This window comes from Acipenser ruthenus, chromosome 7, assembly GCF_902713425.1.
Source record: "Acipenser ruthenus chromosome 7, fAciRut3.2 maternal haplotype, whole genome shotgun sequence".
In the NCBI taxonomy this organism is placed as follows: domain Eukaryota; kingdom Metazoa; phylum Chordata; class Actinopteri; order Acipenseriformes; family Acipenseridae; genus Acipenser; species Acipenser ruthenus.
In genome coordinates this window covers 52,929,588-52,957,418 of record NC_081195.1, presented here as the reverse complement: position 1 = coordinate 52,957,418, position 27,831 = coordinate 52,929,588, and the positions used below count along the sequence as shown (strand labels likewise).

General features: G+C 41.5%; 2 protein-coding genes across 6 annotated transcripts in view; one reads left to right on the top strand and one right to left on the bottom strand.

Annotated features, from left to right (window-relative positions):
- Positions 1 to 139: 139 nt before the first annotated feature.
- LOC117414742 (methionine aminopeptidase 2-like) lies at positions 140 to 8,359 on the bottom strand. 2 transcript variants are annotated; one of them, XM_059027274.1, is made up of 11 exons: positions 8,119 to 8,359; positions 7,401 to 7,511; positions 6,317 to 6,379; positions 3,776 to 3,878; positions 3,525 to 3,686; positions 2,989 to 3,170; positions 2,796 to 2,890; positions 2,502 to 2,598; positions 2,015 to 2,118; positions 1,083 to 1,198; positions 140 to 729 (listed from the first exon to the last, which is right to left on the bottom strand). In XM_059027274.1, the coding sequence occupies exons 1-11, from the start codon at positions 8,270 to 8,272 to the stop codon at positions 477 to 479; spliced, it is 1,440 nt and encodes a 479-aa protein (XP_058883257.1). In that variant the 5' UTR covers positions 8,273 to 8,359; the 3' UTR covers positions 140 to 476. The 2 variants fall into 2 exon arrangements, with proteins under 2 accessions (XP_058883257.1, XP_033880410.2); XM_034024519.3 differs by having other exon boundaries at positions 7,401 to 7,514; positions 8,119 to 8,358.
- Positions 8,360 to 10,099: 1,740 nt separating this feature from the next.
- The window catches only part of LOC117415242 (uncharacterized protein C3orf20-like), a 21,941-nt gene continuing 4,209 nt past the window's right edge, over positions 10,100 to 27,831 (top strand). For 2 of the 4 annotated variants that reach the window (XR_009329182.1, XM_059027271.1), the window contains exons 1-17: positions 10,100 to 13,366; positions 13,522 to 13,598; positions 13,689 to 13,795; positions 15,330 to 15,901; positions 16,987 to 17,058; positions 17,348 to 17,413; positions 17,951 to 18,050; positions 18,227 to 18,454; positions 18,658 to 18,807; positions 18,959 to 19,079; positions 22,536 to 22,667; positions 23,570 to 23,686; positions 24,070 to 24,241; positions 24,981 to 25,212; positions 25,661 to 25,753; positions 26,193 to 26,502; positions 27,466 to 27,582. Coding sequence is in view for 3 of the 4 variants with exons in the window: in XM_059027271.1 (XP_058883254.1) it covers positions 13,548 to 13,598; positions 13,689 to 13,795; positions 15,330 to 15,901; positions 16,987 to 17,058; positions 17,348 to 17,413; positions 17,951 to 18,050; positions 18,227 to 18,454; positions 18,658 to 18,807; positions 18,959 to 19,079; positions 22,536 to 22,667; positions 23,570 to 23,686; positions 24,070 to 24,241; positions 24,981 to 25,212; positions 25,661 to 25,753; positions 26,193 to 26,502; positions 27,466 to 27,582 (2,640 nt within the window). In the remaining variant the exon portion in view is untranslated. Of the gene's footprint in view, positions 13,599 to 13,688; positions 13,796 to 15,329; positions 15,902 to 16,986; positions 17,059 to 17,347; positions 17,414 to 17,950; positions 18,051 to 18,226; positions 18,455 to 18,657; positions 18,808 to 18,958; positions 19,080 to 22,535; positions 22,668 to 23,569; positions 23,687 to 24,069; positions 24,242 to 24,980; positions 25,213 to 25,660; positions 25,754 to 26,192; positions 26,503 to 27,465; positions 27,583 to 27,831 lie in introns of all 4 variants that reach the window. The other 2 variants (XM_059027273.1, XM_059027272.1) reach the window with 2 other exon arrangements.

Genomic DNA, 27,831 nt, shown 5'->3' with positions numbered 1-27,831 from the left:
AAAAGTGTAGCTTGCCCAATTAAAATCAGAAAGACCATAAATTACAATGCTCTGTTCTAAAAGTAAGTGAGGCAGGGGAAAGAAGATGAATAGACAAATCAGAAGAATTAACACATTGAATTAATATTGAAACCAATAATCAGATTTGAGTTTAATCTTTATTTTTACAAAAAAAAAAAACTTTCAGGAAAATTCAAAAGGCAATCCTACACTGGGCATAGGTGTTATAAATCAGCAATAGGATGTGCATACATTCATCATTTCTAGATCAAGAAAGAAATATACAAAAAACTGAAAACATTAGTTTGTCACCTATTTCCCATCCCTGTCAAAACATGGCAGATATACAAGTCCCCTGCTTAGACAGACACCGAGCTTCAGATTAATTAGTTCATGCTGATTTCTGCCAAAGCAAAGTGAGAAAGGATAAAGCTTGTCAGGAAAAATAATGTAAGAAAGAAAATAAATTGCAGAGCTTAATAATCATCTCCACGGCTCACAACTTCTTTGCAAGTGGGGCGTAACAGAATGGTGTGCTCAAACTGTGCTGTATAGGAGCCTTTAGTATCACAGAGTGGAGGGTAGGGATCCACTATACCCAAGTCACAAAGGTTCTTCAGAGCCATTAAATATTTTGTCTCACCCAGGCGATCCAACCACCTGCGGCAAAAAGCCAGCGTGCCAAAATGTTCATTGACTACATTCAGCATGTGTTTAGCCCTGGGTAGCCTGGAAGATAAAAGACAATGATGGAAATAAACATGGTTTTGAATGAAAGACTATAAAACATTAACAGTTTTCTTTCTCAGGTATGGATGGATGGATTTATAATACATATCATAGGAAGGAACTGTAACAAGGTTCCACGGTTTTCTGTACAACATAGATAATAAAAGACCAGAATATCTATTCTACTTTGAAACCTACACCAGGTGTATTATACCATAAAAAATGCTATAATTTAGTGGTTATATAGTGGTTTGTGTTACACATTTATATTATAATATTTGGAGTAAACTTTGCATCTCCACTCAAATGCATTATCTTGTATAGAAAAGAAAAGAAAATGAAAAATAACTAACCTGATTGGCACATGTCCAACATCAAAATTCTTCATATAATGCGAACACTCCATGTCATCATGAACGACCCCCTTTCCTGTGCTGCCAAAAGTCTCTATGGCATACACTTCTCCTTCCTTTAAAAAAAGTATATATTAATACCTTACAGTATTGACAAATACCTGAATTTTCAGACATTTTTTGCACACCTTTTCACATTAAAAGGTATACCAGAGTCTGCAACACAAGCAACAGCCTCTCTTGGTCATCTTCACTAGTCCTAAACAACTTTTATGTTGGGGGCAAAGCACGCATTACTTAGAGCTACATATTTTGAATTACTCAATTAGTTTCCAAAAAGCATAGACATTAAATGTGGAAATAGGAACAGCTGTTCCTCCACTTTAAGAATGGTAATTGTTTAAAGCCACACACATTATTGGTTGTTTTCCTTTGCATCCGACAGCTAAAGATTTATCGATACTGCACCTTGCAACTGCACTCTAATAAACACCCAAGAAGTCTATCAGTAAGCCTTGCAGCATGCAGCTAAAAATGTATAACTCAAGTCAGATTAGCATTAGAGTATTGCATTAAGCATACTACACATGGCTTTCATTTTCTCAAATAACTAGGAGGCTGTATTCCACCTATAATACTTCCATATTGTAGTACACCGATTGCTTGTTTTTTATATAGACAACTACTAATCTGGAGTGTATTATAACGTTTTTACAATTTAGAATATGTTTAATGTTTATGGATTTTAATAAATGGGTCACAAACTGGACACCTTCCTTTTTTTGCTTTCTCCATGTTACTTACAAAAAGCTTATTCCTATTCAAATATGTATTTAAAAATAAATAAATAAATCACGCAGACTATGCACCAATAGCAATTAAGTATGTTTTATGGTGTACTTAATATACCAGATTGAATAAAATCAGCCTACCTCCATTCGTGTTGCTTCTCCTCCTTTGACAATGGGAACAGTTTTGCCAGCATGTATCCTGTACTGTCCAATGGAGTGCCCATTTAAGTTACGTATTGGCTTCACTGTAAGAAAACACAGCAAATTCAACATAAACTTATGGCAAATATGGAAGAGTGTTTATTACTTTGCAAATAATTTGTTGTTATTTCATGACTTGGTTTTTTTCACTAATTAACCTATTAACCACAATAGCATGATCGAACAATAAATACAGATAAAGTCTTAACAGTATTTATATACTGTAAGTGTCTACACTTGGTGGAATGGCCAGTTACAGCATTTCAAATTTGTGGCTGGCTTGGCCACAAGCAGAATGAGTGGAGTGGCTGAAACTGTTACCAGAATAATGAGGAAAGCTCACCATTGCTTAAGATATTCCATCTCAATGGATAGAGAGGACCTCCAATGCAGCTAAACCAGCACAAAAAAATAAATAAAAGCCCACCTTGATATGTTTTGCCATCAAGTTCAACCTCATAGGATTCCATGACTTCCTGTATAGCTTCACCAACATCACAAAGGCGGACATCTATCCCAGCGCACTAGAACGATAAACAAAATCAAAACAAAATGTACTGGAGAAATTACAACAGTTTGTTTAGGGGATTGAATTTTACATAGTTATCTTATTTATTTCTGCAGATACAAGGGCAATAATGTAATATTTTTAAAAAAATAAATAAAACATAAAATCAAAGGAACACCACACAGAAAGGTGGCAGAGGGTAATTTTAATTACCTTGATTCCAGTATTGGTGGCATCTTTCACAGCTTCAAGAAGCTTATCATACTTTGGATTGAACGTTACAGTAAAAGCACAATCAATGATGCGACCTGTTGACAAAAAAAACAAAACAATGGGATTACCAAGATTAGCATTGCAAATGCTTGATCTGCATGTTCTATGTTTCAATGAAAGGTTTGTAACTAACCATTGATGTGCGTTCCGAAGTCTATTTTACAGACATCATCATACTGCAAAACTGTCGGGTCTCCAGCATTGGGCGTATAGTGAGCAGCACAGTTATTCAGAGAACAGCCAGTTGGAAATGCCAGGCCTGCATGTAAACCATTCTCTTTGATCAGTTTTCTGGAACAGTCTTCCAGCTTTTCACTGAAAGAGTTTTGTTACAACTAGTTATAAGATAGGAGACCAATGAAAACTAAATGGCAAAATATATATTTTATTGCTGTTCAAAACCAGCATTTAAATTGACTAAAACCACAGCTGAGTTACTGGAAAATAGTTGGAATTACAAACTGATTAACTTAAAACAGGACATTTGCTGGCTAAACACAAGAACTCTGTAATAAATTGTGTGCAGAATGTCCTTAGCTAGATACTGTACATTCATTTATAAAATTCTAAGTGTGAAAAATGGGGGTGTGCACCAAAAACATACAATAAAAAAATAAAATAAAAAAAACAAACCACTGAAAGACAACTTGAGAAAAGTAACAATCTTACCAGATCTCAATCATGGTCATTCCAGGTTTGATCCAGCTTGAGACGTACTTCCTGACTTGTCTATGAGCCTCAGCTGCTTGTCTGAAATCACTCCAAACCTCTTCATTGGCTTTATCCAATACTTTCTTTTCCTCATTGGTCATGCGCCAGGCAGCACTTCGTCTGCAAAGGAGAAGAAATACAATGAAACATACTGTGTGTTGCATTAAAACTACTGTACTTCACTGCAATGCAAGTTGCATGTAGCATACCCGTCTTGCGTAGATGGATATTCGCATTCTTGTCCCTTTGTGAAGACTCCACTTGGGTAGAGGTCACAGATTGGAACTGAAGGTGGATCAGTTTGAACCTTTGCTGCAAGCAGGAAATAATTAAGTGTTAACATTTATAGCTGCTGATTGTCAGTTTTTGAACTGAAGTTAAGACTCATTTTACACATTGGTATCGCTATATATAAAACAGAAGCAGGTGTAATATATAGAGCTGCATTTTGATGTTCACCAAAGGATAATATTTATTTAGAACAAAAGTTTAAGGTTAAATCTATACACACACACACATTTATATATATTTATATATATATATATATATATATATTAAGCCAGATCTCTCCTTGTCTCCACAAACTACAGTCTAAGCTGCATAAGTGTAAAACTTTTTAAATTTTTTTTTTTTTAATGAACAGTTATACAGTTACAGAGTATACACTTAAGCAGGTTGGTGATCTGCGATCGCAGTTCTTCTTATAAAATATTACTGTACCAGTAACAAAATGCATTACACTACAGTATTTACCGTTTCTATGAGGCTTTACTTAATTCAGGCCAACAATTATTTTACTTGACTAAGAAAACACAGAACCATCAGTTTATAATGTATTTTATTTAAATGTACAGCAAATAATAAATAACTACAGTCAAAAAATACCACTTTCTTTTAAGAATGATATGGAAATAGTTGCTTTTTAAATGCTGTATGTACGTCACAGACAATTTACCATATTCTTTCTGAAAATTGTATTCATTCATAGTCTCTTCACACATCTACCTGTAATTTTAGCCTACCAGAAAACTGAATGGACGGAGGGCCTACATTTAACAAATGCTGTGTTCACTATAGCACATCATACTACAGTCCCAGTGAAGTTAGTTTCCTTTTTTGCAGACATTTCAGTGCAGGAATGTACTGAAAGCATTCACATCCTGGACATCGTGCCAGTGCCTGTTTACATCAGTTCACAATGCACGTGCACAGGTAACTGTATAAAATGATTGCTTGTATCGCGATACAATGGATCATGGATTGGATCGTTTTATAAAATATCGCGATGCATCGATAGTCGATGAATCGTTACACCCCTAATAAAAAGTAGCTATACAGTAAAACGGAAACATACACAGGGTTCTTCCCCAGGCCTTTTCAGCCGGACGGGCCGCCTGGCTGAAAAAACCTGAGCCGACCGTCTTGCAGATGCTACTGTGCCTTTAATAATAAGGATTGGTTGCGCTTCTAGCAGACTAGATCACTTGCACGTTGCTGGGTTAAAAAAAAATAAAAATCTTGGCACCACGACAGCTGTGCTACGTCTTGACACAACATTTAACCAATCAGAGAGTTGAAGGGGCGGGTTTTCTGTGTTAAGCACTTCGAGAGGCTAAAACGTTAAAAATGACTGCTAAAAAAATAACCAATTGTTTTCAAAGCAAAAATAGTGACAATGAATGCAGGGTTTTCAATCCCTGCCTAATTACTACATTTGCGCCGGGTACTTTATTAAAAAAAATATTAAGATTATTTTCGGGTGTATCAGCTAAACACTTCTCAGCTGACATACAAATGCTTAAGTGCAGAGGTGCTGGATTTTTACACTCCGGTTTCATGCAACAGTTATGATGGTGACCAAACGTGTGCGAGTACTGCGAGTACTGTTGTGTAAAAAAAATGTAGAACAGCGAAAAACAAAAATAGACGTGCATTAACAAAATGCCCTGAAAACTTACATAAAGAAAACAATTAATGGAGCAATAAGCGCAATAATTATGCTAAAAGTTTCAGTTTTGTGTGTACATATACGCCTTTAATGTACATACCCGTTTCTTTTGAAATGTGTATTTTATTATATTTTTTCACTGTTTGTAGTCGTACTGTATATGTGCTCATTTTAAAAATAAAGCCTTATGTTTAATTTTCCATTTAAATAGTGTTTCTGCGATGCAAATGTAAGATATGCTGTTCATGAATAAAACTTTTCAGTTGAATCTGATCGTATGTCTCTCATTTTCATAACGAAGCAGTTTAAAAATGTATGGGTCAAAGTGATCCATGTGGCGGTTCTAGGTAGTGCGAAAATCCTACTGTTAAAGTTTTTTGTAATTTTTATTATGTTAAATATTCTTCCTAGAGCTGGTGGTATCATTTAACAGTATTGTTGCATTAATTTAAATATGTTTGTTACTGTGTGTCACTGAGGGTTTGTGAATTAAAAGGATATGCGTATTTGTGTACTCTGTATATAATTTTGCTTTGAGATTTAGTTACGATTTATTTATTTATTTTAAATTTTCTTTCGTATGAAGTACTTGTCTGACGCGCAAAGTATAACAGTAAAGCTTGTTGTCCCTCACACAAATCTTGTTGTCCCGGGCGTCTGGCGATATGAATTGCACACTCCTGACTATCTATGCAGCAGTCAAACAGTCCCTGTAATTTTTCAAATACTTTGTGTGTATGACGTGCAAAGTAATATTAAAGAAGTTTGCAATGAAACAATAAGGCCAAAAAACATTACTTACATCCCTTTTTCTTTTTTTTCTTCTTCTTTTTCTTCCCAGCTGAATTTTCTCCTTCCTCTCCATCTGTAAAAATATATATATATACATATATCTATCTCACTACAATTATCTGTGACTGGAAATTAAGAATCTACCATTTTATCAAATTTGACGATTGAGGGTCTAGATTTATTTACTGAAAGTAATTCAATAAAAAAAGCCAACAGCATTTGACAATGCAGAATATAAGGGGAATTAAACTACACTGACTGGCCAAAACAATTGCATCACCCTATAGAATTAACTAATTTTGCTTCATAGTCAAATGAAATCTGCTGAATTATGTTACGTTAACATATTGAATTACATACCGCTTTGTAGTATTCCATTTACTTAATGAAAAGACAAAAATAGAAAAATAAAACAAAACATTTTGAAATAACATGAAATACTGTACTACTATTGCGGTTTCTGGTAGACACTTGTAATATCACTGTAGTTTTTTTGGTTACATGATGTTAAAAAAGATTATGATCAATTATGTTAATATATATTTTCTTAATCCTAAAATTCTAAGTGATGCAACAAACGTGGCTATTGCTGTACACTTGACTAGCCAAACATTAGAGTGACCTACTACCAAAGAAACTGTAATATATTGCACACATCTGCAGTTAAGTCTTGATGCTCCACTTGGAAACAAAGCTGTGCTTCCCAGTGGTTGTTTTCTGCAAGCATTGCCAATTCAGAGGCACCTGGGAAACTGTTCAACTACTTTGAGACAAGCCAGTTGCATGGGCACCCACTGTCAACTCTCAAGTCACAGAGATCCTTCTGCTGTCACAGGATTGTTACCAAATAGTTCATAACAACATTCATACACACAGCATGCAGGTCTAGTGGATCACATGACAACCCAAATCTGCATGCACTACAGACCATTGGATTTAAAAACATTATATATTTTTTGGCCAGTCAGCATATATAAATTATCTTACCGTAACAAGGGACACAAATGGCAATTTCTGCGGCTGAAATACTAAACGAAGTCACGAAATACACATCTTAAATACAACAGCCATTAATTGCTGAAGTGTCCACTTGCCTTCCTCTCCTTCCTCATCCTTCTCTTTGTCTTCCAGGGCTTGTTTCTCCAGTTGATCTGTCACTTTGTCAACACCAGCAGCTGTGGCATTACTCTCATTTTCATTATTTCCTGCTAAAAGATTTTAAGAAGTGTAACTGCTACTTGTTTTAATTTTCAGTGAAGGTAGTCCCCGCATTTTATAACGTGCATCTTTGGGTGTACAACACACATAACTTACTTTCTTAAAAGCTAGTAAGCAATTGTTAACAAATATAAAAAAAAACCCAATTAAATAAGTTATATAAAAACGCATGTAAGTAATCGTAAAATGTGATGTTAATGTTTTTTCAATATATACATATATACTCTTTAAAAAACAGGCTTCACTGCAGCATGCGATCAATCAAGTAAGACAACCGACGTCAATAATACACCCAATCGTACTGCTGTACAGTAGTACTACATAATGTAAGCTTCAATTCCACAACTACTAAAAATAAAATACAAACTTTCAAAAATAAAATAAAGTTTACGAGAAAAAATATATAGCACAAGTGAGCAGAATCATGTTTTGTTTTTTTAATACAGAAAGAAACTGTCGGTTTTTGTTTTTTTTTGCAAGGCGTATTTTCATGTGGCCTTTTCCCATAATCTGGATGTTTCATCAGCACACTGAACTGACATGCAGCAACGCGCTGTATAATCGTGGCCTGATTACCAATATATTTACTCTTACCAGACTTGTTTTTCTTCTTCTTTTTCTTCTTCTTCTTTGCTGCTTCCTCTGTCGTATCCGCCTCTTCCTTGTCTTCGGGTTCCATCTCCCCGTTCAAGTGTTTCTCTTGCTCAGATTTTTTCTCTTGCTCCTGTTGCCGCACCATGTCCGCCATGATGGAAACACAACGAGAGAGGAAGCGCAGGGACTGCTGGGAGTCAATTGGGGCCTGCCTGACCTCCACAGTCTCGTTTGGAAATCGCACGAGTGTGTAGGCACCAATACAAGATATTTTTTGCCCTATATATATAAGGTTGGGTGCCAGACCATTAGACGTAATGAAAATGATGATAGGCCTGTAAGTATTGGCTAGGCAGAAGGATAACGAGTTGGATATCTGAGTATATAAAGTGCCCCACCCAAAAAAAATAAAATAAAAAGCTTGCCATTTAAATTAGTAGTCAAATATTGTTTCACACTATAAATGTAAATGTAAGTCTTTCTCCCTTTCTCTTTAAGTCTGAAACGATTTGGTGAGATCAGATTTTGACAGGTGAGCATGCGCGTACAGTTCAGTAAGCCAAACTATTGTAGGGAAGAATACTGTAAGGTTTCAGGGCACCAGATGCATCATCTTTAAAGAGCTCAGATCATACTTACTGGTATCGTCTTGTGCAGTCTACATTGCCAGTAACCAATACAAACATAATAGACAAGCAATAACAAAGAAAATGCAAGCTGGAATGCAATGAAAAACGGGAGGATTTCATTCACCTTGCAGTCTTGTGTTTTCTCGCATCCCTTATCACTAAACTTAACACTGGATCACCCAATCATAACCCTGGATTTTGTACAAGGCATGGCTGGAATCCTTCCTTATCATTGTATCATCCTTGCATAACTCTTTTAAATGTACATGTATGCACTTGTGTACCAAGAGATTGATTGTATGTTTGTGATGGGTGAATATTGTTTCTGGTCAAGTCCACCCCATGCTAGTCTACACAAGACAGCCTGGGCATCCCATAAAATGACAATGCAGCCATCCACCAAGACAATCACAGAATCACAATTCAACTGAGTATCAGTGGGATTTGCACAGTCAAAACGCTCTACCTATACCTTACTGACCCAGTTTAACATGCCACAGTACTATGTTTAATTAAAGTATTCACCATTCACTTGCTCTGTTAGGCCATAGGACTGCATCTGACATATCCTTCGTGCTGATAAAAAAACACATCAGGCAGGGGCCCTGAAACGCAGAAAGAGAACTTTAGCAGCTGATTTCCCAAACACTGGCACTAATCTTGGAAGGCCTTATCTATTAAATAGTCCAAGATCAGGGTGTGTCAAACCTAACGTGAAACGTTTTACACAATTTAGTCAAAGTAAAAATAAAGTACTTAAAACAGAAAGATGAACAGAAATGCAGCTTTCTTTCCCCCAAAATGTGCAGTAATGTACTTTTTTCAACTGCATACCTCCTAGAGGCAGTAGACTCAGTCAAAGGGGTTATCTGAGGACTGATAGGTTTCAACAATAGTGTCTTTTGTCTGCTGTCTTTTATTGGAATGTTCTTGTGAGTACTTGGATATAAAATCAATTAATCACAAACATCAATATTGTAACGGCGAGTCCCGAGGCAGGCTGGTGAGATGGGCGGGTCCAGCGCGCTGACTGCTTGTTAACATCCCGGAAGAGCGCGTGGTCAGCACGCTGGAGTGAACTGGAGAACTCAGCCTGTACTTTTCCATCCAGCGAGGTTACCCGCGGTCAGGCTGGGGCCCTGCCCCCTTTCATCTAGAGTGTTATGATCCCCAGACTGAGGCACCTGGGCTGGGGATTTCCATATAGCTGTCAATCTGGAACCTTCCAGTAGGGTGAGGTGTCCATTCTGGATTGGCTGGAACGGGCACTGCCTCCCTCCAGCTCTCCTGTAAAAGAAGCTGAGAGCTGGATCCCAGGGTAGGACTGAGAAAAGGAGAACAGAGCTAAAGAGGGAAAGAGAGAAAGAGCTAAAGAGAAGAGAAAGCCGACTTGTAGAAGCGTGAGCTGTGGCTGACAGCAGCTTTGTTAAAGCGATTATTAAGGCTAAAACAAATAAAAAGTTTAGCCTTGACCGGTGGCCGAATGGGAGTTCGAGTGCAGGCTGCCGGGACCAAAAAGTCCACTAGAGGAAATGGAGGCAGCGGCCATCCCGACACCACACAGCGGCAAGCGGAGTCGAGTCAAGACCCCCCCGCTTCAATGGAAAAGTTGACTGGGATGCTTTCCACGCCCAGTTCAACCTGGTGGCCCGACTCAAAGGATGGACCAGGGAGGAAAAGGCCCTCCGACTTGCTGGGTGTCTGTCGGACAATGCTCTGCCCTGCCTACTGACCCTCACCCCAGAGCAGCAGGCTGACTACACAGCACTGAGTGAGGCCCTCCGGAGTCAGTTTGGCAGCAGCCAACAGCCAGCCAACAGTCCGAGTCGGACAACGAGGGCAGGGGAGTCCCTCCGCGAGCTGGCGGCCGCCATAGAGATACTAACCCGGCACGTATTTGTCCACACGCCTTCCGACGTTCAGGAGAAGCTGGCCAGGGAACAGTATGTGGAGGCTATACAGGCGCAGGTGCATCTACTCCAGCCCCAGAGTCTCTGGTATTCCGTGGAACTAGCACATGAGAGGGAGGTGGTCTGGGTTATGGAGCGACAGGGCTCGGGGGGACGAAGCCGACCAGCAGTCCGGACGACACAGCGACTACTGCCCAGTTGCAGACAGTGACGGGGGAGCTGACGCCGATCGGGGTGAAAAGAGACATTGACCATCCACATCGGGCGACAGGTGTTGAAACACCCGGTGTGGATTACCCCAGTCCTAGACCCGTGCATTCTTGGGCTGGATTTCCTCCGCCGTATTGGCGGCCAGCTCGACCTGTCTGGGGGAGTACTCCATGTCCCTAGAGAACCAGCTCTTGCCCTGGCCGGACCCAGGGCACCGGTGTCGGCCCCGGGGAGACAGCAAGTACAGAAACCACCTTCCCTGGGTCACCCAGTCAGTCATCAACTGCAGCTGAACACCACTCCTGTTCCGTCTGGGTGGAAGAGGAGGACTCGGCCGTCAGGTTGGTCTCGTCGGAAACGGGGGGGCCGTGTCCATCCACCTCGACCAGAGGAGCTGCCTGAACAGTGCTCTCTGCCAACCACCACCACTTCCTTCAGGCCCCCGAGCCAGTGGCCAAGGGTCTCTCCTCGACCACGAAGTGTGGAAGAAACTGCTCATGACATAACAATCGCAGTCTGGTAGCGTAATTGCGAGGGGCTTTGCACGGTTTTAACAAGATCACTAGAAAGGACTCTTACCCGCTTCCCTGCATAGACGAATCCCTGGATGTGGTGGCTGGTTCCTCACGGTTCACGTCCTTGGACCTAAGGAGTGGCTACTGGCAGGTGGCCCTTGCCCCTGAAGTTCAACCAAAGACCTCCTTTTCCCCTGGGCAGGGTCTATGACAGTTCCGGGTGATGCCGTTTGAAGTTTGCAACGCTCCTGCTACTTTCGAGCGGCTTATGGGCCCTAACTGGCATCCCCCGGCAGCACTGCCTTGTCTACCTGGAAGACCTGCTGGTGCACGGACCCAGCTTTGAAGAGGCCCTTGCATGCCTCCAACAGGTGCTGCAATGCCTGGAGGCAGCGGTTCTGAAGCTGATCCTGAACAAGTGTTGGCTCACGAGGAAGGGGGTCACCTTCCTCGGGCACTAAGTGGGGGGTCAGGACATCAGCACCGAGGCGGACAAGATCAGCGCTGTGTGGGACTGGCCTACCCCTGCTAACAAATGACAAGTGATGGCCTTCCTGGCCTCTTACTATCGGCGGTTTGTGGCCAACTTTGTGGACAAGGCAGCTCTCTTGAACCGCCTCCTTAAAAAGGGCGAGTTGTTCTACTGGAGCCCCGGCAGCCTTGACTGGACACTGATGCAAGCAACCTGGCGACTGGGACAGTCCTCTCCCAACAGGGACCAGAAGGAGAGCAGGTATTGGCTTACTACAGTCGGGTTTTAACCAAGGCGGAAACCCGCTACTGCGTAACTCGCCAGGAGTTTTTGGCTATGGTGGCGGGGGTGCATCAGTTCCGACACTACCTCTGCGGTCTTCCATTCACTGTCCAGACCAACCACGCCGCTCTGCAGTTTCTACTGACTTTCCGGGAGCCGGAGGGACAGGTTTCTTGATGGATCGAGCAGCTGCAGCCCTTTAAATTCACAACATTGGGCCGAGGTCTGCCACACCAACGCGGACACCCTGTCCTGGCGGTCGTGTGCTGAAGAGGGCTGTGACCACTGCCAGAGAAAGGAGGACCGGGAGCAGGAGCTGCAAGCAGAGCAGCACGGAAGAGGCTCAGAACCCGCAGAGCAGCTGCCTGGAATGGGTGATCCAGCCCTGCTAGCAACCTGTGGGCAGCTGACCATGATGGAGGCAGCCGAGTGACGCCGGCTGCAGGAGCGGGACCCCGATCTCCTTCCGGTCCTGGAGTGGGTGGAGCGGTGGCAGCATCCGTTCTGGGAAGCCATTGCCTGGCTCTCTCCGGTCGTGAAGGGACTCTGGGCACAGTGGTCCTGCTTGGCCATGTGGGAGGGTGTCCTGCAGTGTCGCTGGGAAGCCCCCACAGAACAAGTCCCGAGTATTGCCCTCGTATGTAATTTGAATCAGAGACTGTTTATTTTATTTTATTTTAACTCCTGAAAAAAAAGCTAATTTATACTGCAAAATACCAAGGTAGGCCCAAGACAATAAAAAGCACAAATAAGGACACATTGAAAACATACCTAGCATATAAATTAACTTTATAGCATTACTTTTCTATAATATCAGGTGCAATTATTTGACTTCTAGCTTTTACTATGTCGCTCGTGTTTTTCAAAAGTTATCATTATTATGAGCCATAGTTCAGTACACACCTTGTTGGATTACAATAATAGTGCTGTAAAAGCAAAGGGGTTATTTGCAGAGTACACTAAAGCTTGGTGTAGCTAAGCAACAAGGCCAACAAACTCAGAACTGGAAGGAGTGTATATATGCCTGTGTGAGTAACACACACACACACACAACCACCGCTTGTTACAGTAGATATGGGAACGCGCTGAATAGATTCCTTGAAAAATATGTACTGTAAGTAGAACACAGGACAGTTATTCCAGTGACGTTACTGCTACCGTACTAGTTATGCAGAAATGAATGGTGCTAGTAAAGTTCTGTGAAATGTCGTTCAATTGAGCAAATTACAGGTAAGTGCGCTAGAAATAAGAAAACATTCTTAATTAATTAGATATGATATCAACAATTAATATACTTTGTAAACATATGTAATCAGTGGAAATAATTTAATATGCTATTGGTATTAGGAAATATTTAATCTGTGAAGAGTAAACACGTGTTTTAGGAGCTGTCATTCATTAATGGAAGAAAATGTCAGAGAACCTAACATTATGCAGCGGACCTATTTACTTCTTCGACCAGGTAAATCAAGTCATAGTTATTGTTTTTTTATGGAAATTATGTAATTACTCACAAATGCAGTTGAACTAAAAAAATAAATAAATGTTTTAGCCCGTTGGTAGGAAATGCAATAAACGTACAAGGAAGTTGGTGGGAGAGCTGCCTGCTGATTTGAGATACTTGAACATCAATCCACGTCTGGCAGCTTTCATACGAAGGTAAACATTACAATAATTATGCAATATATATATATATATATATATATATATATATATATATATGGATATTGCATGACCAAATTATTATTATTTTTGTTGTTGACTAGCCCATATTAATTTCTTATTACTTTGTTTGATAACACCGTGTAACAATTTTATTTTTATTTTTTTGGTTCCTGGGTAGTAAGTGTTATTTCCTAATTGCTTATGCCTCAAAAGTATAGAAACTTTGCTTTTGTGACCAGGACAGTGATATTTTGAAATTTACCTATTTTCCAGAACATTCCAGATAGATTCAGTGCTGAGTAAACTTGGAGTAACTTCTAGAACTTTCTAGAACTTTCCAGTAATATAAATAGTAGTATAAATACAGGGGCCTTAAGCCCACCAGTTCAGTTTAGTTCCAGCTGCCTAAGTGGATACATATCTGCATTTTTCTGAGATGGCATCAAGGTCATAGGAGACTTCAAAATGGTGGCATTCCTGATGGGTCTCCAAGGCGGTTTTACCAAGTTTCCCTGCTATCTTTGCCTTTGGGACAGCAGGGACACCAAGGCGCACTACCACAGGCGGGACTGGCCACAGCGGATCGAGTTCTCTGTGGGGAGGAACAACGTCAAGTGGGAGCCACTGGTGGACCCCCGGAAGGTGCTGATGCCACCACTGCACATCAAATTGGCCCTTATGAAACCATTTGTCAGAGCTCTAGATAAGGAGTCGGCAGCCTTCAAGTACCTTCAAGACTTCTTCCCTAAGCTGTCTGAGGCAAAAGTCAAAGCCGGTGTCTTCGTCGGACCACAGATAAAGAAGATCCTGGAGTGCAATGAATTCCCCAAGAAGCTCACTAGTAAGGAGAAAGCGGCTTGGAACAGCTTTGTCGCAGTGGTTCGGGGCTTCCTGGGCAATCACAAGGCCGAAAACTATGTGGAGCTGGTTGAGACTCTGGTGAAGAACTACGGCACAATGGCACAAGATGAGCGCTTCCACAAGGATATACTGGACTTTGAACGCCGCTACCAAGGACAGTATAACGAGAACATGATGGGAGACTACATTTGGGGGCTGATTCGTGAAAGTGATTTACAGTATAATCGTAAATCTCGAAAAACTACTCACTTCTAAATCTTTTGTAGTCATTTTTGTATTACTTTAGTATAAATACATGTTAATTTGGATTCATATGTTGTTTTTTTCTGACTTTATGTGAACGAAAAGACACAAATTCGCCCGTTTTCTCATTGGAAATAGGTAAATTTCAAAATATCACTGTCCTGGTCACAAAAGCAAAGTTTGTGGGGAATAATAGCCATTTTCTATACTTTTGAGGCATAAGCAATTAGGAAATAACACTTACTACCCAGGATCAAAAATTGTGTTACATAGTGTAATGTCTATAGCATATTGTTGTTTTAATTGTATTGACTATAAAATACAATTTTGAATTACATATTTAAAAATCGCCTGTTATATCATCATTGCCTACTAGCGTTAAGACAGCTAAAGTACAATTTCAACGTTCGTTGCATTTGTCCAGCAGGAGCAAAAAGTCTGCCTCTGAAGATAATTCTGCGGATGATGATGGGGACAGTAAACTTACTGAAGACGTGAAAAAGAAAGAAAAACATTCAGTTCTGCCATTGATAAACAAAGACCCGTCCCACTCTTTGTCCAAGAATAGCTCTGCAGAAGACCCTACTCTTCAACCAGTGTCCAGCTCACTTGGAGATCACGCGCAGACAAGCCAGATTGATGAGTACAAGTATGCAGCACCCACTTTGCTCGAAGAACTGGGGGAAATGTTACTGGAGTACGAAGGGTGTGAAGAAGTCAATTTCCCACGAGGTCTTTTAAATATTTTGAACTGTAGCTGGAAGGAGCTTGTCGAAGGAGCAGTGTACAGCAAAAGACAACAGCAGTCCCTCGCGTGCAAAAGTATGAAACACCTGAAGCTCAGAAGTTCCGTGCATTCCGAGAAATTCTCTGAAGACGTTGCCGACAAACAATTGCATGGAAAAAGTAAACCAAAAAAGAGAGTCACTCGGGCCGAAAATACGATAGAAAGGGGCATGAGTGTACACTTTAAACAGGAAACAAAGGGACAAAAGCGTGAGTTTACTATCTTACCATCAAGTGTTTATCTTCAATTACTGAGAATAACAGATTCTTAGGGATACAGGTGGTTGTCTGATTGTCTGTCTGTCTGTCATCTGGCCATCAGTATTTTACACTTATAATGTTTGCATATACCTCGATAACTGCTTATCCAATTGTCATAAAACTAGTTATTAACATTATTTACCAAGAGCTGTCAAGAGTAGCACATTCTGGAGCTATATGGTGGGGTCTATTTGTCCATTCATCCATCCTTGTCTGTTAACACTTTCATTTTTACATAGATCAGGAGTATCACTTATCCGAATTTCATTGCTAATTCCTATTGCATACATGCTGTTTATATGTGTCATAGGAATATCTGTTTAGCTCTCCTGGCGTCAGGTATAATTATGATAAAAGATTTACTCTTATCCATTCTACTTCTTGGATAGACAATGAAAGGAAGTTTAAAACATTTACCACCTCTTAACTCTAATTGCTGGTCCTTGAACATGAAAAGAGAGCTGGAGCTCATAATCTTCTCCAGTTACCAACCTGTTGAGCAGGCAGGGTGACTGCTGCTTTGCAAGAGATTATGCACATGTAGGCCTGTAAGAAAAAAAAGTATCTGGTTATTTCCCCGCTATTTCAGGTAAACACACTTAACTAAAGTAATATTGGTGTATTTCTGTTGCTTAGTTATGGAATTATTAGTTTAAATAAAAAACAAATACACTTTATCTGTAAAGTGTGGTTTAGGCTGTTGTTGGCCTGTGGATTATTCCCAAAGCAAAGGCATTTAGAAATACAGTACTTCAAAAGCAGGACCTCTGTCACAATGATTCTGAAGAGAGACTCTTCCCTCAATATTCTCATATTAAATGGAACATATTTAAAAACATGGAACACCAAAATAAAACCAGTCAATTCCTTTTTATTTTTTATGGAACACTGTTTTCAAGTTGCGTATACTAATTTATTCATGCTGTGGGTTATTAACATGTTAAATAACTGTGGACTGAACACACTCATTTTTAGTTTATTACATCTTTTTTATTTTATTTTTTTATAATAATCCACTTTACCAATTGTTCAAGGTGATAAGCAGTCCAGGAAAGGAAGCAGTCCGGCAGAAAAAGACAGAGCCACACAACCCTTGAACGAAACAGGTGACCAGGGACAATATGAATCAGTTCTGAAATGCTCAGTGTTACAACTAATATTATTTTATTTACATTTGCATTACTGAGGTACTGTCAGAGTGGGATTTAACCACATTTGTTAATTACTGAATAGTGAAACAACAGGGGAGAGTCATACATCTGTTCAGATAGGAACTGCATTACTTGTACAATACTTCAGGTCTCAGTTCTGATTTGTTATTTAAACCTTGATACAGACTGTAATAAGTCTGCATATTCTTTTTAAGTATTTTTACTTTTTCTTTTTACCTTCCAGCTCAGGTGTCCCATTTGCCACTTACAATAACCTTTTCTATATCGTCAAAGATATGTGAAGAGCAAGGTAACGTATTTCAATAATAAAACAAATCAGGGCTTACAGCTTGAAGCCTGGTTGTTGTGTGTGATGTCCAGTAATTGCTGCCCAGGTTACCATAAACTGTTTTTCTAGTTGCCGACATTACAGCCTGGTTTTCAAAAGGAGCAAAATTAAAACTAGATGAGAAGCACCTATTATTATTATTGTTATTATTATTATTATTATTATTATTATTATTATTATTATTATTATTATTTTTTTTTTTTTAACTGCAGAATTTCTAAACACAACAAACACAACATATTAATTTATTATGGTCCCAAGTTTCAAATAATTATTTACGTATTAAGTAATGGAAATAGCATTGATGTTCAAGCAATGTCAGGGTTTACTATAAGCTTTAATAGTCACACCTAAGCATGTGATTCCAAGTGTGGCTAAGCTCAGATGTGTTAGGCTGGTATAAAACATGCATTGACTCAGACTGTTAAATTATGGAAGAATGATTTCAATCCCAGCTGCATTTGAATTCATATCCCTGTCTGTGCTATTGTTGACTAGGCTGGATTGTTCAGCAGGAGGAATCTAAACCCCAGGACCCTGAATGGAAAGCACTTTGTGCTTGGGCTGTGGAGAGACTGCGACTCGCTCAGGTGCCCATGTATGTATTATTAATGAGCCGTTTTATTCTCTCGTGCTTGGACATGAGGGAAGGCATTTAAACATCTTCAACCCTGGTAAGATAAAAACAGCTCACCAAGTAAATCAATGAATAACGCTTTTATTGAGTGGAATTTGCCTTTAAGTATATAATGTATTTTTTGTCGTCTAATACAGAAATGAACAAACAAGTAATCTGAAGGAAGCAGGGTTCAGCAAACCGGTCATTCTGCGTCACTATGGGGATGCCAAAAACAAAGCCTTTGCCAAGTACAAGAAGCAGGGCAGTAAGAACTGTTCCTTCACACTGGTCAATGGGAGACCGATGATTCCAGAACTCAAGCAGGAAGACCCGTCCTTACAGAAACTGCACTACACAATCATTGACGGCTCTTCATTTATTTAGTATCCTTTCTTTTGTCAGACAATAACCACTGTAAATCCCTTCATAACATTTTATCTGTGACATATAGAACAAACACTGTTCAACAGTCATCAGTTCCTTGCATGTTCAAACTTGTTTCCAGTGTATCGTTTACATTTCTAGCTACCTTGTGTTGCTCTTTCACAGGTACCTGTGTAAGCACTCCTTAACTAGAGGCATTCAGCTACCCTTCAGGTCGCATTGCCGTCTGCCAGAGTTACTCAGGCCTGCCATGTGGTGGATTTTACACTAATGTGTTCAGTGACTCATCAGATCCTTACACACTTGCTACTTTCACACCCTTTGGACATGCCAGTGTTTGCCATCCAGGCAGGTAATACTGTTGGGATACTAAAATGTTATTGTTACTACATCCGTCCACAGTTTACCTTTCCTGTGCTCTTCAACAGAAACCAGACCTTGAACTGCATGCTTGCCTGATTAAGTGTGGTCTTTAATAATGCTATTTGTAATTCCTGTTTCAGCCACACAGTGGCACTATTGCTTGATCAAGACGGGGGCATACTGACTGATGAGGAAGGCACAGTCACGAAAGAATGGAATTGGGCACAGGGAGTGAAACTGAATGAGACAGTTCTGATACAGGTATAAGCATTCCATTTTATTTTGTGTCATTAGTGTTAATAGTTTGAAAGAAACAAGAAACACTGTTAAAGCAAGTGACACAATGAAACTACGGACATGCAACAGTATATGTGTGAGTTTGTTCTTAGAGTAATTCAGGATGAGGTGACATATCTTTATCAGTTATCTGATATACTGTTTGTGTAGTAATGGACAGTGCAACAGAGCATCCTGAATGTGGCACGTGCAGATATACTATCCGAGAGGTGACAGGACTTTGGAATAGCAGATCTATTGGGTGGTACCTGATCTTGTTCTGAAATGGCCTCTGTAACTCTGCTGGATACAAAAAATAGTTTAGAATTTTATCATACTATTTTATGTAAATAAATAATAATTTCCTTGTTTTTATTCGTTCAAAATGTGATCGCTGATTGTGTCAGTCCCACTCATTGTGAATAAGATAACTGCCAGGGTTAGGTTTTGTGTTTCTGTCACAAAGACGGCCAGAGTGGGTTGCGTCAGACCAGAAAGGAATCCAAACACAGACAGTGGTTGTGATGAGCTGAGTGCAATGGCTGCACTCAGCGTTTATTAACAAATAAAAGGGTTGAAAACAGCACAAAACAGGACACGGCACTATAGCCAAAATAAACAGACAGACAAAACGGATTAACACTAAACAAACGGTGCACGGAGAGACAAACAAACACGGTGAGTACAAACAAAACACTTCTCTTTACTTTTGCGATCTTAATTACTCCTCTCTCTCTCTCACCCGTTCTCCTCTTCCGAACACCCAACCCTGACTGAACGAAATGTGCGTCTATATATACTATTGTGCTGGGATTCAATTACTAATTAATTATTCACTTGAATCCCAGCACGTGAATTAATTCTGTGCAACCCCGTGCTCACATATTACATTTAACCAGCACGTGAAGTGATTTGTGCTCTCCTCGTGCCTAAATACAAATCTACACTTTTTAAACACACGTGAAACACAGACCCGTTTATATCCCGTGTACCAATCTATACACCAACATTAACATACGCACGCATACATACACAAAACACACAAATGCACACAGGGGCGGGGCACTTTGCCACATATACCCCCCCTTGTGCGCAGCACACATGGCCTCAACGGCCACCTCCCCCCTTAAAAACCCAGCAGTCCAGAACAAAGTCTCGGGCTGGGAAGGGAGGCTTCAGTGGGCCCTTGGCTGGCAATGCTGTCAGCACCCCTGCCGGTAGTGGCACGGCTGACAGCCTGTTGGTCCCGTCCTGCAGCGAAAAAGCTGCGGGGGCAGGTGGTCCCCCGACCTCCCCCTTCTTCGTAGCCGGCAGCTCCCTCCTGTAGGGCTCCGGCCACAAGAACTCCTGCAGCGAAACTGCTGCTGGGGAAAGTGGTCTCCAGACCTCCTCCCCCTTCTTCGTGGCCGGCAGCTCCCCTTTCTGGGGCTCCGGCCACCGTACTCCCTGCGGAGGTACGGGCAGCAGAGGCAGCTCCTGCTCCTCTGCTCCGGGCGGTGGTGGAGGCAGAGGCAGCTCCAGCTCCTCTGCTCCTGGCGGTGGTGGAGGCAGAGGCAGCTCCAGCTCCTCTGCTCCTGGCGGTGGTGGAGGCAGAGGCAGCTCCAGCTCCTCTGCTCCTGGCGGTGGCGGTGGTGGAGGCAGAGGCAGCTCCAGCTCCTCTGCTCCTTGCGGTGGTGGTGGCGGAGGCAGAGGCAGCTCCTGCTCCTCTGCTCCTGGAGGTGGTGGAGGTAGAGGCAGCTCCAGCTCCTCTGCTCCTGGCGGTGCTGGCTCCCTCTGCTGTGGCGGCTGGGCATGTGCACGCCGTGCTGCCTTCAGCAGCATAGCGAGAAGCTGCTGGGGGACACCAGCATCCTGCCCTTCTCCCTCCCAAAAATTTTCAGGGGGGTCGAGCCTGTAACTCCTCCCCTTCTGGCTCTTGGGGCTGAACCAGCAGGCATTTTCCCTCTGCTGGTGGCTTGGGTCCCAGGGCTGTGGAAGCCCCGACTTGCCTCCCTTTGGGCTGTGGACGCCCCGACTCCTCCCTGTTGGGCTGTGGACGCCCCGACTCCTCCCTGTTGGGCTGTGGACGCCCCGACTCCTCCCTGTTGGGCTGTGGACGCCCCGACTCCTCCCTGTTGGGCTGTGGACGTTCGGGCTCCCCCCACTCAAGCGTAGGACGTTCGGGCTCCTCCCACTCAGGCGTAGGACGTTCGGGCTCCTCCCACTCAGGCGTAGGACGTTCGGGCTCCTCCCACTCAGGCGTAGGACGTTCGGGCTCCTCCCACTCAGGCGTAGGACATTCGGGCTCCTTCCGCTTGGGCTCCTCCCATTTGGGCTGTGGATGCTCAGGCTCCTCCCATTTGGGCTGTGGAGGCAAAACCAGCAGGCATTCACCCTCTGCTGGTGGAGATGGGGACAGCAGGTACTCACCCTCTGCTGGTGGAGATGGGGACAGCAGGTACTCCTCTGCTGGTGGTCCTGCTACCTGGGCTGCTGTTCCATTTATGGTTGCCTCCAGGTAGTTGAGGACAAACTCCACACCCTCCTCCAAGGTGTTTGGGGTGTGTTCCTGCTGATATGCCTCCCATCTCTCACTGTCCATCATCCACAGGACCCCGGACGACCATGGGCAGAGACTGGGCCTCCAGCCCAGCATTCTCCAGGAACCAGCCCCGCAGTTTGATGGCGTCTTCTGCCATTGACTCTCTTTTTTTTTTTTTAAATCCAGACCCCTCCTGGTCTGACGCTTGGAGGCGCGGCTATCCCACGATGACACCACGTGTCACAAAGACGGCCAGAGTGGGTTGCGTCAGACCAGAAAGGAATCCAAACACAGACAGTGGTTGTGATGAGCTGAGTGCAATGGCTGCACTCAGCGTTTATTAACAAATAAAAGGGTTGAAAACAGCACAAAACAGGACACGGCACTATAGCCAAAATAAACAGACAGACAAAACGGATTAACACTAAACAAACGGTGCACGGAGAGACAAACAAACACGGTGAGTACAAACAAAACACTTCTCTTTACTTTTGCGATCTTAATTACTCCTCTCTCTCTCTCACCCGTTCTCCTCTTCCGAACACCCAACCCTGACTGAACGAAATGTGCGTCTATATATACTATTGTGCTGGGATTCAATTACTAATTAATTATTCACTTGAATCCCAGCACGTGAATTAATTCTGTGCAACCCCGTGCTCACATATTACATTTAACCAGCACGTGAAGTGATTTGTGCTCTCCTCGTGCCTAAATACAAATCTACACTTTTTAAACACACGTGAAACACAGACCCGTTTATATCCCGTGTACCAATCTATACACCAACATTAACATACGCACGCATACATACACAAAACACACAAATGCACACAGGGGCGGGGCACTTTGCCACAGTTTCACACAGATAGGTTTAATGCTATGTAAGTTTGAAATAGGTGCCTTTTCTTTTTTTGCAGGTGAATGACTTTATTACTGTTCGAGTTGTGAGCCCGACCTCAATCAATTTATCCTATAGGTGGCAGCAGGAGAGTGTGCAAGTGTCCCTCTCTCCACTTACAAACGTAATCCCTCCAGGTCCTGACGAGCTGGTGAGTTGTACATGAAGTCTGGGAACTTAAAGCTGCAGTGTCAGTATAATTGCTTGATGCTTGCTTACTGTATTATCTTAAGAACCACAATCTAAGGCTTTATTGATTGAAGTCTGAAGGTATGTATTTCTTAACTTTATACTATATTTGTAATTTATATTTAATTAAAAACTCCAGTATAAATAGGTTAGCCTGTTTTGAGAAGTCTGTTGTGAAGTTCCTAAGAATGTACTTTTGACAATCATGTGGTAGCTCTGCCCATTCCCTGGTTGGATTTATTTATTTTTATACCTTGCGTTATTTGTTTTCAAGTTATGGAAATAAGATTTTGCAACGGGATTTACAGGAAGTAAGGAAGTATATTTCTGTCTCAGAAGATGATGCTTCTTTGATTTGTCCCTTGAATTTGACCCATTTTGACCTATGGAATGATGTTAATTGCACCAAACTGGCAATATAGTACGATGACATCAACATTCTAGAAAAATAATCTTCCATTCTGGGTGCCAAAAGTTATTGCAAACATAGATAGATAGACCACTGGACCATTTAGAAGAGCAACAAATATTGGAAGATCTAGATTTATACAAGAAAAGTTACTTATAAGGATAAGATGCTGAAACTAATTAGGTTAAAATACAATCTAATTTGAAAAACATAAATTAGTTTGTGTTCTTAGTCTTTATTTAAAGTTACTTAGTGCTGAAATAGTTAATTGTTTCTGTTAATAGGAAAATCTGTACACCCCAACCACACAAGTGACCTACACCACATGATAGCGACCACTTTTATCAATAGCATAGGGCAGTGGTTCACAATACCTATCTATAAGGAGTCATAATGTGTAGAGATGTGAGGATCCAAATAGCTCGGCTCAACAGTTTCACAATACCTTTTTATAGGGTTTTATATTGACTGGGGAAAAGCTTTCATCAAAAGCATCTAAGGAACTTTCAAAGGCAAACAGAAAGAAAATGATGGAAATAGAAGCACGAAAGAAATTCATGGCAAAAAAATCAGTGAGTATCAGAAAATAATGCTGATAACTGACATTTTTCTACAGATTTAACATTTTGAACTTATTTTTGTTATTTTGAAAACGTTCATTTCTACAGTATATTGAATTGCCTTATATTGATAGGCTTAATAGTAATGTTTTCCAAGAAAGGGTTAATTATATGCATGATTGGCATAATTCAAAAGTAATCCTAGGGTTATATTCTCTCCAAACTAACGTGAAAAAGCTACACCTACAAAATCAAGCAACATATTTTACATATGTTTACATACAAAAATACCAACTCACTGCAATCATCTATTTTATATGCTAAACAGAGAACATACAGTAACAGAAGACAGTAAACAAGAGAATTCTGAACTGCGGCTCTTTTTTATATAACAGGAAGCCACAAAATCTTCAAATGAATTTTCCAAGCTTGTGAAGATGTTAGAAATCCCAGAAGAAGGACCAAGTCATGTGCGGGGAGTGGAGGCAGCACAGGAACTGAGGAAGCTTCAACGGAAGATCAAGAACATATTGGATGACTGGATGGAACACTATCGTATAGCTACAGGCAAGCCAGAGCAGATTGTTTTGCTTTATTCAGTGTAAGGTACCATAAGATGACATAGTTAATTTAGTACATGAGCTGCCATTCAGGAAATAATTAATTAGTGCGCTTATACGCAGGTTGGTTTATTTTTTTACTTATTTATTTTTTTGTTAATTTAGTAGTCGGCAATTATTTTTTATTATTTTCTCCCAATTTAGAATATCCAATTATTATTAAAGCTCGGCTTACCGCTACCATCCCTGCACTGACTCGGGCGCGGTGAAGATGAACACACGCTGCCCTCGGAGGCGTGCGCCTTCTTTTCACACTGCAGACTCACCATGCAGCCACCTTGGAGCTACAGCGTCGGAGGACAATGCAGCTCTGGGCAGCTTACAGGCAAGCCCGCAGGCGCCCGGCCGGACTACAGGGGTCGCTGGTGCGCGGTGAGCTGATGATACCCTGGCCGACATAAACCCCCCCCCCCCCCCGGGCGGTGCTCGGCCAATCGTGCACCACCCCTTGGGAACTCCCATCCATGGTCGGCAATGGAATAGCCTGGACTCGAACCGGCGACGTCCAGGCTATAGGGCCCATCCTGCACACGCAGAGCGCCTTTACTGGATTTGCCACTCGGGAGCCCCTGGTTTATGTTTTTTAAATAAAATAAAATAATTGATCATATCCCAGTGCATTATTCTTGTTTTAATGACTATTTTCTTTCATATTAGAAGCCATTTATTGTCCGATTTTGTCTTAGGAATCAGTTCGCCAGATATTTCTAAGATGTCTAGCACACCTCAAAGGACCATCCTGAAACGCAAAACTAAGTCAGCTGCATCACCTTCGCTGGTCCCCATTGATGTGGAGTGGAAGGAGACTGACGCAGTCCAGCCACAGAGCAACAATCCTGAGGCAAGCCCCTTCCGTTTCCTCTCAGCCCCTGCACGGAATATCCTGTGGGACCCTCCCAAAAGCTCCCAGTCATCGAGGTAACAGGGAAACCAACTACATAGAGGCCTATTCAGGTCATATGTGATTCACATTACCTTTTGTTCCTGTTGGATGGAGAGTGGGGAGAAAGGGTTTGTGAATTATATTGGACTTACAGTACTAGGTGTATCCCAATATCTGCATATTATGTGTAAAATAACTTTTTTACAATAGTTTTTCTTGTAATAGGATTGCTACCCACTGGCCAAATGTTGTAATTGCTGTTCATTTGAATGACATATTTTACATGGCACACAGACCCACCCTCTGTTAGCTGTAATTGAAATGATCAAAATGTTTTTAAAGTGTATCATTCCTGTTTGAATCCTAATGAAAGCCACAAGCTCTTTCTGTTGGTATGTTTTTCTTATTTTTATTTTGTAAGGGTTATAGTAACATTAACTTGTATGCGCTGAGCTGTCAATGTGTTCATCCCCTCTGTGACAGGACCTTTTCTTCAGTAAGTGTGAATGTGAAGGAGGAGCCCACTGTCATCACAGGCAACCTCACAACCAGGATACAGAACAGTCTACAATTAGGGTAAGGACAGTAAATAGGTTAGCGTGATCAGCTCTATCGCCCCCGGGAGGTGGGCTACTTAAAAGATTCCTCTTCTGCTCAAATCAAACCTGATATACTGTAGTGTTGGGGTCTCTTTATAGAAGAAAATATGTTCAGCCAATGGTAAGGAAAAATAAAGGCACAAGAAAGGGGGCGGGGGCGGGGGGGGGGGGGGGGGGGGGGGGGAGCTCTGCTGATGGTGTTGCTGTGGTCTACTAAGAAGATCCTTTCTGCTTAAGAAATTTAAAATCCCACTGAGCTTGTCAAATTAAAGCAAGGGTATTAACCTCACAGCCTGAATGAACACCTCTCTGAAACTTTAATCCTCTTTACCCAGTGTGTTGGCGATCATGAATACTCACTGGGTAACTGTGTGGCAATGTCTTAAACAGCTTTTGATTTCTCATCTGCTCCTCAGGCCAGTAATACACAAAAGTCCCAAAAACTACAGGCCACTGCTGAGTTCCCACAACCCTTGCCCTGTGCTTCTTAGAAGTGTGATGATGGGGGAAGGAGAGAAGAAGAGGTGCAGGTGCAGCAACCATCAGACCCCCTACCTGACAGACCTGGAGTATGACGCCTTCATCACAGGGCAGATGCCAGGCATCGAGCAGATCGTGGTGGTGTGTGTGGTCTCCTCGTCAAACCCACAGAGCAGCCTCAGTGTGGACATACTGGAAAAGCTGTATGAGAAGAAAAACAAAAACAGGAGCATGCCTTGTGTACAGGTACTGAGACAACAAGCCTAAATAAGAATACTGTGCTGAGTCAGAGACACAGCAGTATTACACATATTAATAAAGAGGTAAAGAAGTAATTCAAGGGATAAAAACACCTAGGACAGTATTTAGATAATTAAAATAGACTTTTGAACATTTTTCATCACATTTTTTTTTCTCAACCCATCTCCTTGTTTTAATCTGTTTGAGGATTTCTGCTGTGACTAACTTAAGTATACATGGAGGTACATTTTAAAATAAGCCATTACAACCTGCTGTAGCAGAATGCAGTTTGTAATGAGAGAGTTATTACGTGAGCTGGCGACAGTGATTTCTATTGAAAATTGCTTTTTTGGGGTTAATTCTGTTTAACTGTTGTCCCCTTAAAAGTGTAGCATTTGCATTTCAAGGTCCCGGGCTAAATGCCAATTGTAAAATCCACAGGTTTTAATAGTGTGACAGCTTTTTTTGGTCCTGGTGAAACAATGACATAAGGAAGTAATGTTCAAAAGATTAGGAAGCCCTGTAACAGCTGGTGACAAACTGTCCAAACAAGATCAAGAAGTTGAATTGATCTGTAACAGTCTTACTTATTTCCCTTTATAATTGTAATCACTTTCAAAGAGGTGTATGTAAATTAACATGCAGTTTGTGTTTATTTATATTCAAAGAATAAAAGATTTGTAAAGGAAATTCAGGAGATTGTATCTGGTACAATAGAAACCTGTTGCTGAGCCTGCTGAACAAAATAAATGGCCTTCCGAGCCTTCACTCTTTATTTTTATATGAGGTTTAGCAGGAAGTGCTCAGAAAAAGTGGTTACGCCCTCCATAAACTTTCAAACTTGCAACAGCTTGAAATTGGCTTTCATTGCAGAGGCCAGGGACACAGTGGCTGCTGAAGTCTTGTTTGTATTTAACGTTATTCTGTTAAACCACTTAGCGGCTGCTGTATTTTCTCTCGTGCCCCCAGTGTCGACTAGACTCGTTCCGCCTGGTGAAGTATGACATCGCCACAGCGGGGACACAAACTGTCCCCCAGGGTTCTCTACTGCTGCAAAGACACAATGTGGCTCCTGGTATGTTTCTGGTAGGTGACCAGAGCATTTCTACACATATATTCTTTAAATGGTATTTTTATTGCTAATCAACTTTTTTTATTTAATTGGATCTTACTTGTGAAAGAGCTCATCTCATTTTAGTTCATGGCCATACCAGAAAACAAATTCTAAATAACTTTTGTGCAATATTATAACTTTTCCATTTTAGGGAAAAAAATTGTGCAAATGCAGCACGGAGTAAATGCTTAGTACATTTCGGGCCATAGACTAGATGGCAG

Coding starts and splice junctions, on each gene's coding strand:
- LOC117414742 (XM_034024519.3), bottom strand. CDS start 8,272: ATGGCGGACATGGTGCGGCAACAGGAGCAAGAGAAAAAATCTGAGCAA. Junction 2,891..2,988: donor CTTCGGAACGCACATCAATG/GTTAGTTACAAA, acceptor TTTTGTCAACAG/GTCGCATCATTGATTGTGCT. Junction 2,599..2,795: donor CCACCAATACTGGAATCAAG/GTAATTAAAATT, acceptor TTATCGTTCTAG/TGCGCTGGGATAGATGTCCG.